Source organism: Carassius gibelio, chromosome B9, assembly GCF_023724105.1.
Source record: "Carassius gibelio isolate Cgi1373 ecotype wild population from Czech Republic chromosome B9, carGib1.2-hapl.c, whole genome shotgun sequence".
Classification (NCBI taxonomy): Eukaryota; Metazoa; Chordata; class Actinopteri; order Cypriniformes; family Cyprinidae; genus Carassius; species Carassius gibelio.
In genome coordinates, this window is record NC_068404.1 from 21,966,821 (window position 1) to 21,985,601 (window position 18,781).

Here is an 18,781-nt window from a genome sequence, read left to right on the forward strand (position 1 = left end):
GTTTGGGAAACAAAAAGTGGGGAGGTACACTGTTCTTCATAAATTGGATTTCCTTTAGAAAGATTTACCTTTAGATAAAGGCTTTTCTTGGTTAATGGTAGTACACCCCCCTCCCTTTTTTTTTGTTGATGGTTTAAATTTTCTGGATACACTTTTCTTGCTTCTAGGTTGCACAGTCATACCCGTCCCCTTAAAATGAGACAAAGCTATAAGAAATAGCTTTATATAGAAAGAAAATAATACACTTCTTATTATCTGCAAGCTGTCAAAGCTGTAAAACACAAGTACAACTAAACAAATAAAGAAACATGAAACTTGACATGTAAGTGATGTGAATCTAGCAACTGACCAATTGAAAACAAATATTCCAGAGAGCCATGCATGCCAAAGGACAATTTCTTACTGAATATATAATTAAATAAACATGATTTTATACGTATTGTATTTATACGTATTGTTTCTCCTTTTGTTGTATCTTCCACTATATTTTCCACACGCTTGAGTTGCTTTGCATCACATCCAGTGAAAGTGACATGACATTCAGCCAAGTATGGTGACTCATACTTAGAATTCATGCTCTGCATTTTAACCCATCCAAAGTGCACACACACAGTGAACACACACCCAGAGCAGCCATTTATGCTGTGGCACCCAGGGAGCAGTTTGTGGTTCAGTGCCTTGCTCAAGGGCACCTAAATCATGGTATTGCTGGCCAGAGACTCAAACCCACAACCCTAGGGTTAGAAGTCAAACTCTCTAACCACTAGGCCACAACTTCCCAAGGCTTCCAGGCTCTTGCTGGTCCATGTTTGGTTCAAACTCGATGGGACATCAGTCAGTGAAGGGATATAACCAACTATAGAGGGGTAAAACTATTACAGCATCGGGACCATTAAGTGTTTCCGTCTCCCAGAGCAACAACACGACTGTTCTGCATCACCAGGTCAAAATTTAATTAATTTCCTTCTGGATTACCAGACTTGAGTTTGAAACAGCTGATTTAACAGTGTATGTTAACATAAAGAACATAAAGAAATTAATCCAGTGCGTTATGTGAACATAATTTGTTGGAGAATAAATATATATATATATTTATATATTTATTTATTAAATAAAATTTTGGACCTCTGATAAACAAATAAACAACGCATCCTCAACATAAAGAACATAAAGCAATTAATCCAGTGCGTTATGTGTTATGTGAACATTATTGGAGAATATTTATTTATTCATTCATTCATTTATTAAATATAATTGTGGACCTCTGATAAACAAATAACGCATCCTCAAGGAACAGCAGATGTGTTCAATTAAAGCAAACAACGCGAATATAGTCGTCATCGGCAAGAGACGAATAAACGTGATAATGCATTAATATATTATGTTAATATACATTATTTATGACTTAATTATATAATAAGAAATAACCTTAATTTGTGTGGATGGAAACAATGTAAGCGGCGTCATTTCTATGATTTTTCTTGTTCAAAGAGGAACATTTATTCTGACATAAAAATTGTATATACATAGTGGAGAATATTCCGTTTTAAAATACACAAAATATAGAGAGAGTTATTTATAAGAACACCTAAAAGTGTCATAATGCGGCTGCGTTGTAAAGTCGTAAACAGTCACAACGGACATATTAATATGAAACACAATTCACACGGAACTATTTTCCTGAACAACGGAAGCAACACAGAGGTCGCCATGTGATTTGCTTATTTAATTTGAGTGAATCGGTTCTCTTGAATAGTTCGTCTAAAAGAACTGATTCAAAATCAAGCGAATTTAAAACATGCTTGATTTGTGAATCGGTTCATGGAATCAGTCATGGAAAAGATTCGACTCACCGAAAATAACGATTTGTTCAATCATCAATGAGAGACAACGCAGGGTTACTGTAGAAATGATGTGCTTTATAGCATTTTATTCGGGTATTTTTCGTTTATTTTAAGCTACAATGCGGTGTGATATTTCCTCTGCCGTAAGTATAGAGTCTTTTTAATAAATCTGCTTTTATTTAAATAGAAAGATAGATCTGATCAGTGACAGATCGCCATAATGTTTTATCAGTCTCATGGCTCTCATCAAAATTAAAATGCTTTCTCCTCCTCTGCTGTGAATGTACTGTAGGCTGCATATTACAATGAAGGGACAAAAAAGCTTTTCCTGACTGAATAAGAGATCCTGAAGACCCCTTCATCATGACCCTGTCAGATTTTATTGGAGCCCTGAAGGACAACCCTTACTTTGGGGCAGGATTTGGACTAGTTGGTATTGGCACAGCACTTGCAGTTGCCAGAAAAGGGGCACAGGTCGGCATGATCTTCTTTAGAAGAAATTACATGATCACACTGGAGGTCCCAAGCAGAGATAAAAGTTATCACTGGCTCTTAAGCTGGATCACTAAACATGCCAAACACACCCAGCATCTGAGTGTAGAGACTTCATACATGCAGCATGAGAGCGGAAGAGTCCATACACAGTTTGACTTCCATCCGAGTCCAGGCAACCACATCATTTGGTACGGTCAGAATATATTGTGATGCTACTTTGGGCATCTTACATTCAGTGTGCTGCTGATTTGATTTTCTCTCAGAGATTATCCCTGTCTCTGACTGAGGCGTTGTGTTTTCAGGTATGGCAGGAAGTGGATCCGAGTGGAGAGGACCAGAGAAAAGCAGATGGTGGACTTGCACACTGGGACGCCGTGGGAGTCCGTCACCTTCACTGCTCTGGGCAGAGACCGCCAAATATTCTTCAACATACTTCAAGAAGGTATGAGCAGCTAGGTTTTGTTATATTCATTTTTCCTTCATTCAGCAGTGGTGTGAATTTCACACATACTGTGTAGTAGTAAAGACAATCAACAGAATTCATTTTTTTCTTACTGTTTGATTCTGTGTCCGTGCAGCACGTGAACTTGCTTTAAAGCAGGAAGAGGGCCGAACTGTGATGTACACTGCACTCGGAGCAGAGTGGAGGCCGTTCGGGTTTCCGAGGCGAAGACGACCTCTGTCTTCAGTAGTGCTGGAGAACGGTTTGGCGGAGAGGATTGTGGATGATGTAAAGGAGTTCATTGGCAACCCTAAGTGGTACACTGACAGAGGTGACATTTTTTTTTTTCATACTTACAAATATTAGGAAAAAATGCCTGTGCACCTCTAGTGTAATGTAAAATCTTTGTAAAAATCCATAAAAGTGTAGCTTTTTTGTTTGTTTTTATGTTTTAATTATTTTTTTATTCTAATTTTGTTGATGAATATGTTTCATTCAGGCATTCCATATAGGAGGGGATATCTGCTGTATGGACCCCCAGGCTGTGGAAAGAGCAGCTTCATGTATGCACAGCTGCTTTGTCTATAGTAGATGTCACTATGAATAATAGTGTCTTATAAAGTATACAGGGTGTAGATCGGTGCAGACAGACAAAGTTACAACAATATGAATATAAATATCAGAGGAACAAATTATATTCTTGTATTCTTCTTCAAATAAAAGCTATTCTTATGAACTTTCTGTTCATCAAAGGATCCTTTCCACACACACACACACACACACACACACAAATAAATAAATTAAGCTGCACAGTTGTTTTCAACATTAATAGTAATAATAAATGTTTATTGAGCACCAAATCAGCATATTAGAATAATTTTTAAGGGTCATGTGACATTGAAGGCTGGAGTAATGGCTGCTGAAAATCAGCTTTGCCATCACAGAAATAAATTACATTTTTAAAACAACAGGAAACAGGAATATTTCACAACATTACTATTGTTACTGTTTTATTTTGGATCAAATAAATGCAGTCTTGATGAGCATAAGAGACTTATTTAAAAATATTACAAACCTTAGAGACTGCAAAGTTATAAACATTACTTCATATACCTATAATATTATGTGTGTGTGTGTGTGTGTGTGTGTGTGTGTATATATAATCATATATATATATACATACGGTACCAGTTAATCCGTTACTTGAAAAAATGCAGACTTGTGTATGGATTAACTGGTTCTCACCACAAATATAGCCATAAACGTTGAAATGGCGTCAAGAAGAAAATAAACAAACTAGACAACAAAAAAATGATATTGCCATGGTAGAATTATAATATGAATACAAGAAAGCAATGAGTTAAATTAACATTACTACACTTACCATTCTGGTGGTATTTTATTGGATGATGTCCAATAATAAATGTTTATGTAATATTCTTATTTAGTTAGGTACATATGTCTGTGTGCATGGATTGAATTGTGGTTGCTGCTGTAACAATATAATTTCCTGTGGAGGATTAATAAAGTATTTAATAATTAATACTAATAATATTTCAGAACTGCGCTAGCAGGCGAGCTGGGATACAGCATCTGTCTGATGAGTCTCAGTGACCGCAGCCTGTCTGATGATCGTCTCAACCACCTGCTGAGTGTCGCTCCACAGCAAAGCATCATCCTGCTCGAGGACGTGGATGCAGCCTTCGTCAGCCGGGAGCTGCTGCCCACAGAGAGTATGTCTCACAGACTGCAGTGCTTCTGAATCCCCACTGTCTGTTTGGACTATAATGTGATTCCAATCACATGTGATTAATTATGCCATGGCATTAACAGCTCCATGGAATATTTCTGCTCTGTTTGATCTCATTTATTCTTCCTTGCCTTGTTCTCACAGGTCCACTGGCCTATCAAGGCATGGGAAGACTCACTTTCAGTGGTCTTCTGAATGCTCTGGATGGAGTGGCTTCTTCAGAGGCTCGAATTGTGTTCATGACAACTAATTTCATTGAGAGGTAAAGCTCAGTACTGCAACTTTACTCATGACGTGCATTACTCTTTTGTTTTGTTGTACTTTGAAATGTAAAGTCTTGGTTATTATTATTATTATTGTTATTACTTCACCAAATATTGAATCTTGAGACTCAGACCTTTCCAACGATATGTATCTTGTCACGATTATAAAATGTTTAGAGTTTTTTTTTTTTTTTACATTTAATTAATTTATTAATTTATTTATTTTTAATGAAGTACCCAATATTCATGAACAGATGTGTTGTCCTTGGTAGCATGGTATTATTTTCTCTTTGTTTCTCGTGTGTGTGCTGTAGACTTGATCCGGCTCTTGTCCGACCTGGCCGTGTTGATCTGAAGCAGTATGTGGGCCACTGCTCTCACTGGCAGCTGACTCAGATGTTCCGGAGGTTTTACCCTCAGGAGTCTGCAGCTGAGGCGGAGCGGTTCGCCGAGCAAGCGCTGACAGCACACACAGAGCTCAGCGCCGCTCAGGTGCAAGGACACTTCATGCTCTACAAGACAGATCCGGCTGGCTCCATCAAAAACATTGCAGAGATGAAGGAGTGAAGACCGCACAGACAATACAGACTTTTGTGTGATGCAGACTGAGCCAACAGGCGAGTGATAAACAGAATGAGTCAGTCTTTGAAATTTACACCTGGATGAAGGCTTTTTGAGTAATAAAATCCAAAAACAATTGTGTGTTTCCACTGTTGTTACTGTTATTTGTTTAGCAACAACAGATGCACTATTTAGTTTGCACTAATTGTCTGACTCATGGTTTACAGTCATGTGTTTCATTTGCAGAAATGATCAGTATATTACGGTTCTCCTGAGATTTGCTCAAGTGGGATATAAAGTGGGATGTAACATTTACTTAGCTCAGAGCTTTTTTTTTTCATAACATCAATATTATATACATTATCTAGTCTTTTTAGGAAAAATTATGATTGTAAAAATGTACTAAACAACAAATTTCTTTCAAGGAAAACAAGCCATTGTAAATACAGGTATGTGATTCTGAAAAGGTTCAAAATCTTTTGTTTGCATTTGTTCACTATTCACTGTAGCAAGTGGAAGAAAGGTGAATGTTAAAGGAATAGTTCACCCAAAATGTCATTGTTTCCTCAGCCTTAATGCAATAACAAACCTGCCTGACCTTATTGCTTTGGTTGTAACACATTAGGGGAAATGGAACAGAATTTTCACACTATTGATTCCCAAAACAGTATGAGGAGAGGGATAGCCGTGGTCAACATTCACTTTCATTGTGTGAAAAAGAGCAGCTTTCGTGTTCCACAGAGGAACGACACAAAGGTTTGAAAACAACATGAGGCTAAGTAATTTTACATTTTTAAAGTGGAGAAAATTTTCCAGTTGATGGAAGTATTCTTACAGTATAAAGTGCATGATAATGGTGTTTCACTTTTCAAAACAAAATCCATGCAGTATTAAATTAGTGAAGATATCAGATGAAGGGTGAAGGGTTAACTAGAGAGGCTTTGTCCCACCTCTTTCTCCCTCCCATGTGAAACGGTATCAGTGTTTTGCCTCACTCTTCTCCCTGCTTCCATAATGGCTGTTCGGTTTGCTGTGAGCTCTGCAGAAAGAAGGATCAGATTCGGTTTTCTGAGGCCCATGGCAGTGGCCACAGACGTCAGGAGAGGGGCTGTAGATGATGCTGCTGCTTCTGTCACTGTCCAGGACAGCCACGGACACAAGACTGTGGCTGACCTCCCAGAGATCAAAACCTTTGGGATGATGTACAGACTGATCTTTAAACGTTACCTGAATCGCATGCATGAGCTGCAGGTACAGAGAGATAGCACAGCCATACTTTGTTTATTGTGTGTCTATCAATGATTAATTCACGTACTCAGATTGTCACTGTTTTTAGTTTTAAGGACATTGAATAGCAAGGAAACAATCTTGTTTAATTGAATACTTTTAAATAATTCAGTGTATTAGTTGTGATGTCAGTCTGATGTTTTTGTTGCTCTGAAACAATTTAGAGATACAAGGCAATTTATCTCAAAATCAGCCAGCTATTTCTTCTCTAGAACACCTTCTTTGCTCTTTACCACTTGTTTTTCATCTCTCCAGTTATACAAAATTCAGGATTATGGCGGTTTGTACAAAGTGAATGTTGGAAACCTCCAATCCATTTACATAAACAGTGTGGACTTACTGGAGGAACTCCTTAGAAAAGATGAGAAGTTTCCTTCCAGAGGACACATGACTTTGTGGACAGAGTACCGTGACATGAAAGACATCGGCTACGGCCCTTTTACAGAGTAAAAATATTTGATAACAGTTGTTTGGTATCTGTAACATAGGTTTGTTTTGCCATACATTATGTAAGGCTAGTCATGTCTGGAGATTTTATATAGCCAAAGTGCATTTGGCTTATGTAATGGTGTGATGTTATGTAAGCTTATGAACTCTTATTGTGGGCTTTCTAGATAAAGACAATATGTTCTTCAACAGAGAAGGAGAGAAATGGTACAAACTGCGGAGAGTGCTCAACAAACGCATGCTGCATCCAAAGGACTCAGTTCAGTATGGAGATGTGGTCAATGCAGTGGTCACAGACTTCATCAAACGGATTTACTCTCTGCGAGAGATGAGTCCCACTGGTGATCTGGTCTCTAACTTGACCAATGAGCTTTATCGCTTCTCCCTTGAAGGTATTTCCTTTCCATAAGCACTTGAAATGAGATCAAATCGGACAAAAGAAGATACAGCTTGCTTACACATTCCCAAGGGTGTAACTGACTTGTCACAATGACCTTGTTAGCTACATGTTCCCAGATAATTAGGAGCCAAACTGGCACTTCTATATGAAACAATTGCTTAAATAAAACACATGAATAATTTTTTTGTTTCAACATTTAAAAGGTATAACATGTATGTTCGAATAGAATGTTACAAATCTTTTGTATCCAGTGTTGGACTAAGTACACCAATCAAGAACTTGAGTAAAGTACTGATACGTTTAATAAAATACCACTCCAGTAAAAGTAAAAGTACCCCTTTTTCAATTTTACTCAATTGAAAGTATAAAAGTAATCGATTTTGTATGCAAATAAAAAAGTACTGAAAGATAGATTTGGCAATTTTATATAGGCTACTAAATTTAATTAAGTAGCCTATATAAGATTTTTTTCCAAATTTATCTCTATATGGGGTCAAGAAATATTTTTGTTGTTGATACGGACTACGTTGATGAGTGATGTTCACTGTGAAGCTTACACTGTGATGTACCTGAGAGAAAACAGTTGACCAACTGATTTTCTCCAGGATGAAAAAAAGTGTTTTAAAGTTGGTTGTTTTGCAGAACATCACAGTTATATATGATATGAGAATAAGGCCTGAAGTTAGGAAGAACATTTTAAGGAAAATATAATTATTAATTCATTTTTTTTTTCTCAATCACTTCCCACTTTGATAATTACTGTAGTTAGATGTTCTGAACATCACATGCTTTCTTTTTCCCTCAAATGTAATCTATCTAGGTGATTGAATAAAAATATTTGGACTTTATTTTTAAAAATTACCTCAACTTAGCACCAGCAAGCTTGTTAGCTAGACAGTTAGCATTAGCTAACAATGTTTACTTATTTACAGTATTGTTATGAATAAACATTCATATCTTCTGTCAACTCGGCTAGTTAATCCAAACAATATAAAAATATATACTGTAGATAAACTATATAAAACAGACATCACATAGGGCATGCGTAGCATTTTAATAAAATTGTTTACATTACGGCAACGGGGAATTTCAAAGTGCATGATTTTATTGCTGTATTTTGTCTCATCTCGTGGGCTAAGTGTATTGTCACACCCCTAGTGTCGATAAGCGGTGATATAGCCCATAAATATTTATTTATTATTCAATCATAAACGTGTATGATACAGCTTTCATTCTTCAGGTCAACCATATATTCATGAGTAAGAAAATCAGTTTGAAGTTGTTTTTTTTTTTTTTTACTGATCTTTTTCTCATACAGGGATCTCATCCATTCTGTTTGAGACACGCATCGGCTGCCTGGAGAAAGAGATTCCAGCCGAGACACAAGATTTTATTAATTCTATTGGACAAATGTTTACCTACAGCATGCCTGTTGTGTTCCTGCCAAACTGGACTCGAAATTACTTGCCATTTTGGCAGTGGTACATTGATGGCTGGGATGGCATATTCAAATTTGGTGAGCTTGTTAGGTCAAAAATCCTCTTCAGATAGACTATAAGAGGTAAAGACATGTTTTGCAGTTTGATGATGTATTGTACTTATGAATTATAGCCAGAAAAATGATTGACATGAAGATGGAGGCCATACAGAAGCGTGTGGATGCAAATCAGGAGGTTGCTGGGGAGTATCTCACCTACCTGCTTTCCAATGCCAAGATGAGCAGTAAAGATGTGTATGGAAGTATTTCTGAGCTGTTGTTGGCTGGAGTGGACACAGTAAGAGATACTGAATGTATCTTTGACTATTTAAATAAAAATACATATGAGTTTTGAAATTTTATGCTTTCCTCTTCATGTTCTAGACCTCCAACAGTATGTTGTGGGCGCTGTATCTCCTCTCAAAATATCCAGAAGCTCAAGAGGCTCTGTATCAGGACGTAACCAGAGTCTTGAAGGGTGACAGAATCCCAACAGCACAGGAAGGGAACAGCATGCCTTACCTCAAAGCTGTCGTCAAAGAAACATTAAGGTTAATATAATACATGCTTAAGAAGTCAAAATAACATTTGACATACATATAATATACATTTAACATATAAACTGTTTATAAAATGTTTGGAATAAGTAAAAAGTCTTTTAAAAGAAGTATAATGCTCACCAAAGCTGCAAAGAGTCTTCTTTGGTGTCACATGATCCTTCAGAAATCATAATTATATTCTGATTTGGTGCTTGAGAAACATTTATTATTGTTATCAATATCGAAAACATCTGTGGAGCGTAATGTTTTTGTGGAAACTGTAATACAATACCATATAAAATTTGGGGTGAGCAAGATAAAATAGAGGGTCAGAGCAGGCAGCAAACAATCATAAACCGTATCTAAACAATTGAGGCAGAGATGAGTAGACAGGCGAGAAGGGTCAGAAACAAGGTAACAGTCGAGAGTCATACAGAGGCAAGGCAATATAGAACAATAAAACATTCAGAAATGTCATCCAGGGAGAAAACAAAACTTTTCAAGGCATGGATGTAAGTGAGCTGTTTGACAAAACTTTTCAAGGCATGGATGTAATTGAGCTGTTTGAATAGTCCGGGGGAACAGGTGAGGGGTCAGTCAATTCCAGGTATGGGGATCATGGGAAATGGAGTCAATACTCAGGTGAGAAAGCCCTCTGGTGGTGAGTGAAAGTGACACACAGCCAAGTATGGTGACCCATACTAGGAATTCGTGCTCTGCTCCCATCCAAAGTGCACACATACAGCACTGTACATTCACTCACCCCACCTACAATTCCTGTCAGCCCGAGACTTGACCTCACAACCCTTCGATTACGAGTCCCGAGGAACCATGGAGACTGGGTTCATGACACAAAGAATTATGTGAAAATGTATTATGGATTCCACAAAAATATTAAGCCTCAAAAACTATTGATAATTTAAACCATTATTACTAATTGATATTAACTGATAATAATTAAACACCACAGCAGCATATTATAATGATTTCTAAAGGATCTTGTGTCATTAGTGAAGACTAGAGGTGTCAAATTACTGCTGAAAATGTACCTTTGCAAACACAGAAGTAAACTACATTTTAAAATAAAATGTTCATATATATTTTTTATGTGTGTATATAAGAGACTTTGTCCAGAAACATTAATTATTGCTTGTTTTTACCCTATTGTATTCTATTTTTTACTTTGTACAGCACTTTGGCCAACAAAAGTTGAACTTAAACATGCTTTAGAAATAAAACTGAATTAAATTATTCTAAACTTTTGATCAGTAGTGTATAATTGAGTATTATAATATCTGTAATTTCATGTGCAGAATGTACCCTGTGGTCCCCATGAATTCTCGTCTTATTACAGAAAATGATGTTGTCATTGGTGGACACTTTTTCCCTAAAAAGGTAGACCATTTCCATGTTGTTATGATGAGAAAAAATGGTGGTGAGTTCAGAAATTTGCATCACTAAATCAGCTGTTTTTTAAACAGACAACATTCACTTTGTGCCACTATGCAATCAGCCGTGATGAGAAAGTCTTCCCAGAGCCATGGAAGTTCAAACCTGAGCGCTGGCTCAGAGATGGCAGAACGAGACCAAACCCATTTGGATCAATCCCATTTGGCTTTGGAGTCAGAGGCTGTGTTGGCCGTCGCATTGCTGAACTGGAGTTGCATCTGGGTTTGGCAAGGGTAAGAAAGTCAGACGTTTATTTTTTAATTTGTTACAAACAGTTATTTTACATTATAAATTGTACTTTTTAATTTTGTATTTTCATTCCAGCTAATCAAGTTGTTTGAAATCCGACCAGACACATCTGTAGGTGAGGTTCAGTCACTCTATCGCACAGTGCTTGTGCCAGACAGACAGGTGAAACTCCACTTTGTGGAGAGACAGAAGACATGTTCTGAACCATAGCTAAAGAATACCACTATTTCAGCAAGATATAAGCTGTCTGTTTACATACATGAAAATTATCAGCTAGGGTGAATCATGTGAATATTTCAACTATTTTACCTGTGTCTGGATATATTTCTATTGAGCTTTGGGATATGCAGTATAAAGGACCCTGTATAACACTGTGAAAAATACTTTTTTCCCCACACAGTTTTGTATATCTCTTTCCATTCAATTGTTGTGAATTGTATTTCATTATGCTGATATATATTAATGTATTATATGAACTTAATCAATTAAACTTTTTAATGAATCCGAAGTCTCTATTTATTTATTTTTTATTCAGTATTAGTGGAGGGGGAATTGTGAAAATGTATAATTTATCACCACAACAGATAAATATCGTAACGCAACTGATAGAAGTTAAACAAAAAGAAATGTGCAGCAAATTAATGACTAATGAAATTACAAATATATCACCTTTGTCAAATACTCACACACATACACGGGTTTCCTTGTTTTATGTGGATGTTCCCTAGACGTAACTGTCATGGAACGTGGTCTATAAAACTCACATGAAGATGAAGAATATATAGTTCAATAATCTTTAATACTTCCAAACAGAAGGTAATACAAGGCAGGCAGGAGACACACGTCAACAGCACAGCAACACAAATACAATACTGGACTAAGGCAAACAGAACAGACCCCGACTAAAATAGGGTTGTTAACGAGGTGCAGACGGGTGAGGATAAGAAAAAGGTCACGGGTGAACTAACTAATCAAATCAAACACAGGAAAAACTGAGTCACACTGAGCACATGGGGGATGAAAGCATAAGAAAATGTCCATGGGTGTGACAGTTCACCCCCCTCCTGGAAGGCACAACCTCGTGCCGCAGGAACAACAAAGGGTGGGATGGAGGGGAGCTCAGGAGGACAAAGGAATGGATGTGGGACGGTGACAGGGGATGGCAGGAGGGCAGGTAGATAGTGCTGGAGGAGGTTCGGGTGGAGGACAGACAGCCGAGAGGAGGACAACGAACAGAGTCCAGGGTAGAGATGACGGAGGGAGGAGCCATGGTGGATCAGATGGAGGAAGGAGCCAAGGAAAAGACAGGACAGACTTGGAGCAGGAGGAGCCAGGCAGGACCCAGCCATGAAGGTGACCTATGGTGGAGCTGATGGAGGGAGAAGCCATAGTGGAGGTGGAGGCTACTGAGGTGGAGGTGGGGATCTGAAAGGCAGCGGTGGAGCCGGGGTGACAGAGGACCAAGGTGGAGCTGGAGGGCAGGAGGAGCCTGACAGAGCCAGAGGGACAGAGGGACAAGGTTTAGCTGGTGGAGTGGAGTCCTGAAATGGCGGATGGCCAAGGTAGGGCCAGAGGGATGAGGGAGCCCGGCAGAGCTGGTGGACTGACAGGCCAAGGTGTAGAAAAGGAAGCTTAGGAGCCTTGGTGGAGCTGCTAGGTCAGAAGCTGCTAGGCCAGAAGCTGGAGGCGGAGACAAGGGATCCTCCAGCCTCAATGCTGATGGAGACTGGCAGACCCGCGGTGATCCTACAGCACAGATGGTGGGCTGAGGGTGAGCATAGGGGCTGACACGAGACATCAGAAGGCGATGGTGCGGACTGGTGTAGAGGTAGTGGGAGAGAGTGGCTGTACAGGAGTTCAGGATTATCTGGGGGCTAAGGAACGGTGTGTGCTGCCCACACACACCATGAGGCCACTCCCAGCACCAGTGAAAGGGGAACAACCTCCGTGGTCACACTATCGGATAGTTCAGGGCAGACAGACATTTCAGGGCAGGCAGATAGTTCAAACACAACCTCTGTGGTCATGACGGGACAGATGAATAATGATGGCGGGTGAAGACGAGGCATGTCTGCATATAAATCCAAGAAAGAGTCCCCTGAGCTTGGCTCACCCTCAGCCAAGGTGCAGTTGGCAGAGCTCCCCTCTGAGCTCTCACTGTCAATGGCCATCTCCATTGTGTTGCATTGTCCTGATCAGATGCTACAAGAGACTCAGGCTCTGGGACAATCTCCTCTTGTTTCTTCTCTGCAATGGCTCACTGATTGTGGCAGGCACTGGCTCTCCATCTGCGGTAGGCTTGAGCTCCATGCAGCGGGGTGATTCTTGGCTGGGCTCTGGGTCCAGAGTGGTTCTGGATCAGGGGTAGATGCTCTCCAGACATCTGATAATGGCCTCGCTCCACTTCAGTCCAATAGTGTCTGGGAGATCAATGGGGCGATCAAGAACAGTGAGTTCAGTGTAGCGTCATCGAATGGCGTTAGAATGGGGAGCTGGCTGAACTCAACTGCATACTCCAATAAGGGAAGGTTGTCTAATCACCTAGGAACTAATCAAATCAAACACAGTGGAGTGTGGGGAGTCACACTAAGCACATGGGGGAAGAAAGCACAACAAAATTTCCATGGGTGTGACCGTAATGGTTTTTATACTTGACAAACTGTATATTATATCCCATTACCCTAACCCATGGTTGTCCAAACCTTTTTTTTGGACTGCAGAATTTAGCTCCAACCAGGCGGAGGGAGAACCTACTCCAGGGTAAGGCTTATAACAGCCAAATGTATCATAAACCCATCTTTTTAGGCAAGAACCAGACATGGGTGTCATGTAGGCTAAAAAAAATGTTTAATGGGACTGAATTTGTATTTAATGTGATTACAATTGAATAAAAATGTTCAAAATGTATAATTATATAACGTTTCCTTTCCACAATTATTCAAACAGCGAATACATTTTATATATAGAAAAGTGACGTTATCACTGGCATTGATTTATCGCGAGTTTAAGCACTCTCAAAAAAACTTGTTATAACTGACGTGTTTGCTCAACTTCCGGTTCCCCGCAGTCAGCAGAAGTAAGAAAAAAGTGTTTATTACGTTTGAATTCTGGATATTTATCTTACAAAAATGCATGGATTCGGTACGGAGTACTTTATTCACCCCCCGGAATCGGCCGTGCTAGGGACGTTTTATCACAGATGTGCGCACTTTATTTCATGTTTTCTGAACTGTTGACAACAAGATGCTTCCAGGGTGAGTAGAAATGGACAGAATTTCATTCTCAGGTGAATTAACCCTTTAATGTAATTCCAAACCTGGCTGACCTTTTTTCCTTGGCATAACACAAAAGGAGAAATTTAGCAAAATGTTCACAAATGACATTTTGAAAGTGGAGAAAATTTTCCAGTTGATGGTAATATTCTTGCAGTATCATTATGTGCATTATAAAGTTTCACATTTAAAAACATAAATACACATACAGTATTAAATTACATCAGATATTGAAGGGTTAACTAGAGAGGCTTTGTCCCACCTCTTTCTCCCTCCCATGTGATCAGTGTTTTGCCTCACTCTTCTCTCTGCTTCCATAATGGCTGTTCGTTTTGCGGTGAGCTCTGCAGAAAGAAGGATCAGATTCGGTTTTCTGAGGCCCATGACAGTGGCCACAGACGTCAGGAGAGGGGCTGTAGATGATGCTGCTGCTTCTGTCACTGTCCAGGACAGCCACGGACACAAGACTGTGGCTGACCTCCCAGAGATCAAAACCTTTGGGATGATGTACAGACTGATCTTTAAACGGTACCTGAATCGCATGCATGAGCTGCAGGTACAGAGAGATAACACACCGATATACTTTGTTTATCGTGTGTCTATCAATGATTAATTCATGTACTCAGACTGTCACTGTTTTTACCTTGAATAGAAAAAAACAACAACTGTCTTGCCTAATTGAACACTTTTAAATAATTCAGTATACCAGTTGTGAGCTCAGTGTGATTTTTATTTGTTGCTCTAAAACAATTTAAATATACAGTGCAGTTTATCTCAAAATCAACTGGATATTTCTTTGCTAGCACATGTTCTTTGTTCTTTATCACTTGTTTTTCATCTCTACAGTTATACAAAATTCAGGATTATGGCGGTTTGTACAAAGTGAATGTTGGAAACCTCCAATCCATTTGCATAAACAGTGTGGACTTACTGGAGGAACTCCTTCGAAAAGATGAGAAGTTTCCTTCCAGAGGACACATGACTGTGTGGAGAGAGCACCGTGACATGAAAGGCATCAGCTACGGCCCTTTTACAGAGTAAAAACATTTGATACAGTTGTTTGGTATCTGTAACAGGTTTGTTTTGTGACTCATACATTATGTAAGGCTAGTCATGTCTGGAGATTTTATATAGCCAAAGTGCATTTGGCTTCTGTAGTCGTGTGATGTTATGAACTGTTATTGTGGGCTTTCTAAATAAAAGACAATATGTTCTTCAACAGAGAAGGAGAGAAATGGTACAAACTGCGGAGAGTGCTCAACAAACGCATGCTGCATCCAAAGGACTCAGTTCAGTATGGAGATGTGGTCAATGCAGTGGTCACAGACTTCATCAAACGGATTTACTCTCTGCGGGAGATGAGCCCCACTGGTGATCTGGTCTCTAACTTGACCAATGAGCTTTATCGCTTCTCCCTTGAAGGTATTTCCTTTCCATAAGCACTTGAAATGAGATCAAATCGGACAAAAGAAGATACAGTTTGCTTACACTTTCCCAAGGGTGTAACTGACTTGTCACAATCACCTTAATAGCTACATGTTCCCATGAAGATAATTAGGAGCCAAACTGACACTACACTTTTGTATTATGTGCACGCCAATCAATTTAATTCTTTATCGATCTTCTTCCCATACAGGGATCTCATCCATTCTGTTTGAGACACGCATCGGCTGCCTGGAGAAAGAGATTCCAGCCGAGACACAAGATTTTATTAATTCTATTGCACAAATGTTCACCTATAACAAGCATGTGGTGTTCCTGCCAAACTGGACTCGAAATTACTTGCCATTTTGGCAGTGGTACATTGATGGCTGGGATGGCATATTCAAATTTGGTGAGCTTGTTAAGTCAAACATCCTCTTCAGATAGACTATAAGAGGTACAGACGTGTTTTGCAGTTTGATGATGTATTGTACTCATGAATTATAGCCAGAAAAATGATTGACATGAAGATGGAGTCCATACAGAAGTGTGTGGATACAAATCAGGAGGTTGCTGGGGAGTATCTCACCTACCTGCTTTCCAATGCCAAGATGAGCAGTAAAGATGTGTATGGAAGTATTTCTGAGCTGCTGATGGCTGGAGTGGACACAGTAAGAGACATTGAATGTATCTTTGACTATTTAAATAAAAATACGTATGAGTTTTGAAATTATATGTTTTCCTCTTTATGTTCTAGACCTCCAACAGTATGTTGTGGGCGCTGTATCTCCTCTCAAAAGATCCAGAAGCTCAAAAGGCTCTGTATCGGGACGTAACCAGAGTCTTGAAGGGTGACAAAATCCCAACAGCACAGGAAGTGAACAGCATGCCTTACCTCAAAGCTGTCGTCAAAGAAACATTAAGGTTGAGAATTATGTTGCGTAATATAATGCATCTTTCAGAAGTCAAAATAACATTTGACAGTGTCCAAACCAAACAGCAAATTTGGCATATACTATATCTATACTATGACTGCACTGGTCAAATGTTTGGAATGAATAAAAAGCCATTTAAAAGAATCCAATTTAATCATTAATTAATATAGTAAAAAAACGAATTTATTCCTGTCATAACAGAATTTTCAGCCGTTGTTACTCCAGTCTTCAGTGTCACATTATACTTCAGAGATCATTATAATATGCTGATTTGGCAAAAACATTTATTATTATTATCAATATTGAATACAGTTGTGCAACTTAATGTTTTAGTGGAAACTGTAATGCACAACCATTTTTAAATTTGGGGTGAGCAAGATAAAATAAATTAGTTAATTAATCTTATGCCAAAGTAGTATTTTTAATTATTTAAAAAAAAAAAAAAATTTTCATCAAAGAATCTTGAAAAAATGTATTATGGTTTCCACAAAAACATTTAGCCGCAAAAACTATTGATAATAAGAACAATTATTAATAAATGATAATAACTGATAACAATTAAACTCCAAATCTGCATATTACAATGATTTCTCAAGGATCATGTGACACACTGAAGACTAAATGATTGCATTAAATGACTGAAAATGCAGCTTTGCCATCACAGTTAAACACATTTTTTTATATATTTGAATATAATTTTTTAATGTGTTTGTAAACTGTATATAGCATAAGAGACTTTATTATTCTAAACGTTTGAACAGTAGCGTATAATTGCGTTTTATAATTTCATGTGCAGGATGTACCCTGTGGTGCCCATGAATTCTCGTCTTATTTCAGAAAATGATATTGTCATTGGAGAACACTTTTTCCCTAAAGAGGTAAATTGTTAATGTTAGGATGACAACAAAAAAAGAAGAGTCGACAGTTCAGAAATTGGCATCACTAAATAAACTTTTTTATTTATTTTTTTATATATAAAACAGACATCATTTGGTCTGTGCCACTTTGCGATGAGCCATGATGAGAAAGTCTTCCCAGAGCCATGGAAGTTCAAACCTGAGCGCTGGCTCAGAGATGGGAGAACGAGACCCAACCCATTTGGGTCAATCCCATTTGGCTTTGGAGTCAGAGGCTGTGTTGGCCGTCGCATTGCTGAACTGGAGATGTATCTGGTTTTGGCAAGGGTAAGAAAGTCAGACGTTTATTTTTGAATATGTGCCAGACATTACATTGTAAATTGTGCATTTTAATTGTATATTTTCATTCCAGCTAATCAAGTTGTTTGAAATCCGACCAGACACATCTGTAGGTGAGGTTCAGTCAGTCACTCGTGCAGGGATTGTGCCTGACAGACAGGTGAACCTTCACTTTGTGGAGAGACAGAAGACATCTGCTGAACAATAAATAATACCTCCATTTCAGCAAGATATAAGCTGTCTGTGCAGTGTACATATATGAAAATTATCAGCTAGTGTGAATCATGTGAATATGTCAACTACTTTACCTCTGTCTGGATATAATTATTTTATGTTTAGGAATATGTTATATGAAGGAAACTGCATAACAACGTAAAAAAGCTAACAAACATTTTCTTACCAAATTTTGTATAGCCTAACTTTCCATTAAATTGTTGTTGTGATTTGTATTTCATTATGCCTATATATGTATTATATGAAATCAATTAAACCTTTTAATAAATCCCAAATTTCTCTTTTGTTATTGTACAGTATGAGTGGAAGAGGAATTGTGAAACTTTATAATTTATCACTACAACAGATAAATATTGCAAAGCAAAGCAAATTTGGAAATCAAAAAAGTTAAGCAAATGTAATTATGCAACAAATGAAATTACTAATATATCACCTTCAACACACACAGACACTAGTTTCCATGTTTTGAAGGGACATAACATAATGGTGTTTATACTGTATAAACTTACCCTGCCCCTA

General features: G+C 38.3%; 2 protein-coding genes across 6 annotated transcripts; both read left to right on the forward strand.

Moving 5' to 3' along the window:
- The first annotated feature begins 1,703 nt into the window (after positions 1 to 1,703).
- LOC127964816 (mitochondrial chaperone BCS1) lies at positions 1,704 to 5,492 on the forward strand. Its single transcript, XM_052565185.1, has 8 exons — positions 1,704 to 1,987; positions 2,137 to 2,527; positions 2,642 to 2,781; positions 2,918 to 3,112; positions 3,281 to 3,344; positions 4,342 to 4,514; positions 4,676 to 4,793; positions 5,109 to 5,492. The coding sequence occupies exons 2-8, from the start codon at positions 2,208 to 2,210 to the stop codon at positions 5,359 to 5,361; spliced, it is 1,263 nt and encodes a 420-aa protein (XP_052421145.1). The 5' UTR covers positions 1,704 to 1,987; positions 2,137 to 2,207; the 3' UTR covers positions 5,362 to 5,492.
- An 818-nt stretch (positions 5,493 to 6,310) lies between these two features.
- On the forward strand, positions 6,311 to 18,537 carry LOC127964813 (sterol 26-hydroxylase, mitochondrial). 5 transcript variants are annotated; one of them, XM_052565183.1, is made up of 10 exons: positions 6,311 to 6,606; positions 6,898 to 7,088; positions 7,282 to 7,481; positions 8,808 to 9,005; positions 9,101 to 9,264; positions 9,351 to 9,517; positions 10,819 to 10,900; positions 10,987 to 11,134; positions 17,964 to 18,016; positions 18,130 to 18,537. In XM_052565183.1, the coding sequence occupies exons 1-10, from the start codon at positions 6,370 to 6,372 to the stop codon at positions 18,139 to 18,141; spliced, it is 1,452 nt and encodes a 483-aa protein (XP_052421143.1). In that variant the 5' UTR covers positions 6,311 to 6,369; the 3' UTR covers positions 18,142 to 18,537. The 5 variants fall into 5 exon arrangements, with proteins under 5 accessions (XP_052421143.1, XP_052421140.1, XP_052421142.1 ...); XM_052565180.1 differs by lacking the exons at positions 17,964 to 18,016; positions 18,130 to 18,537 and adding an exon at positions 11,279 to 11,705 and having other exon boundaries at positions 6,317 to 6,606; positions 10,987 to 11,187; XM_052565182.1 differs by lacking the exons at positions 6,898 to 7,088; positions 7,282 to 7,481; positions 8,808 to 9,005; ... (2 more) ...; positions 10,819 to 10,900; positions 10,987 to 11,134 and adding exons at positions 15,322 to 15,512; positions 15,698 to 15,897; positions 16,112 to 16,309; ... (1 more) ...; positions 16,655 to 16,821; positions 17,629 to 17,710 and having other exon boundaries at positions 6,321 to 6,606; positions 17,816 to 18,016.
- Positions 18,538 to 18,781: the final 244 nt, after the last annotated feature.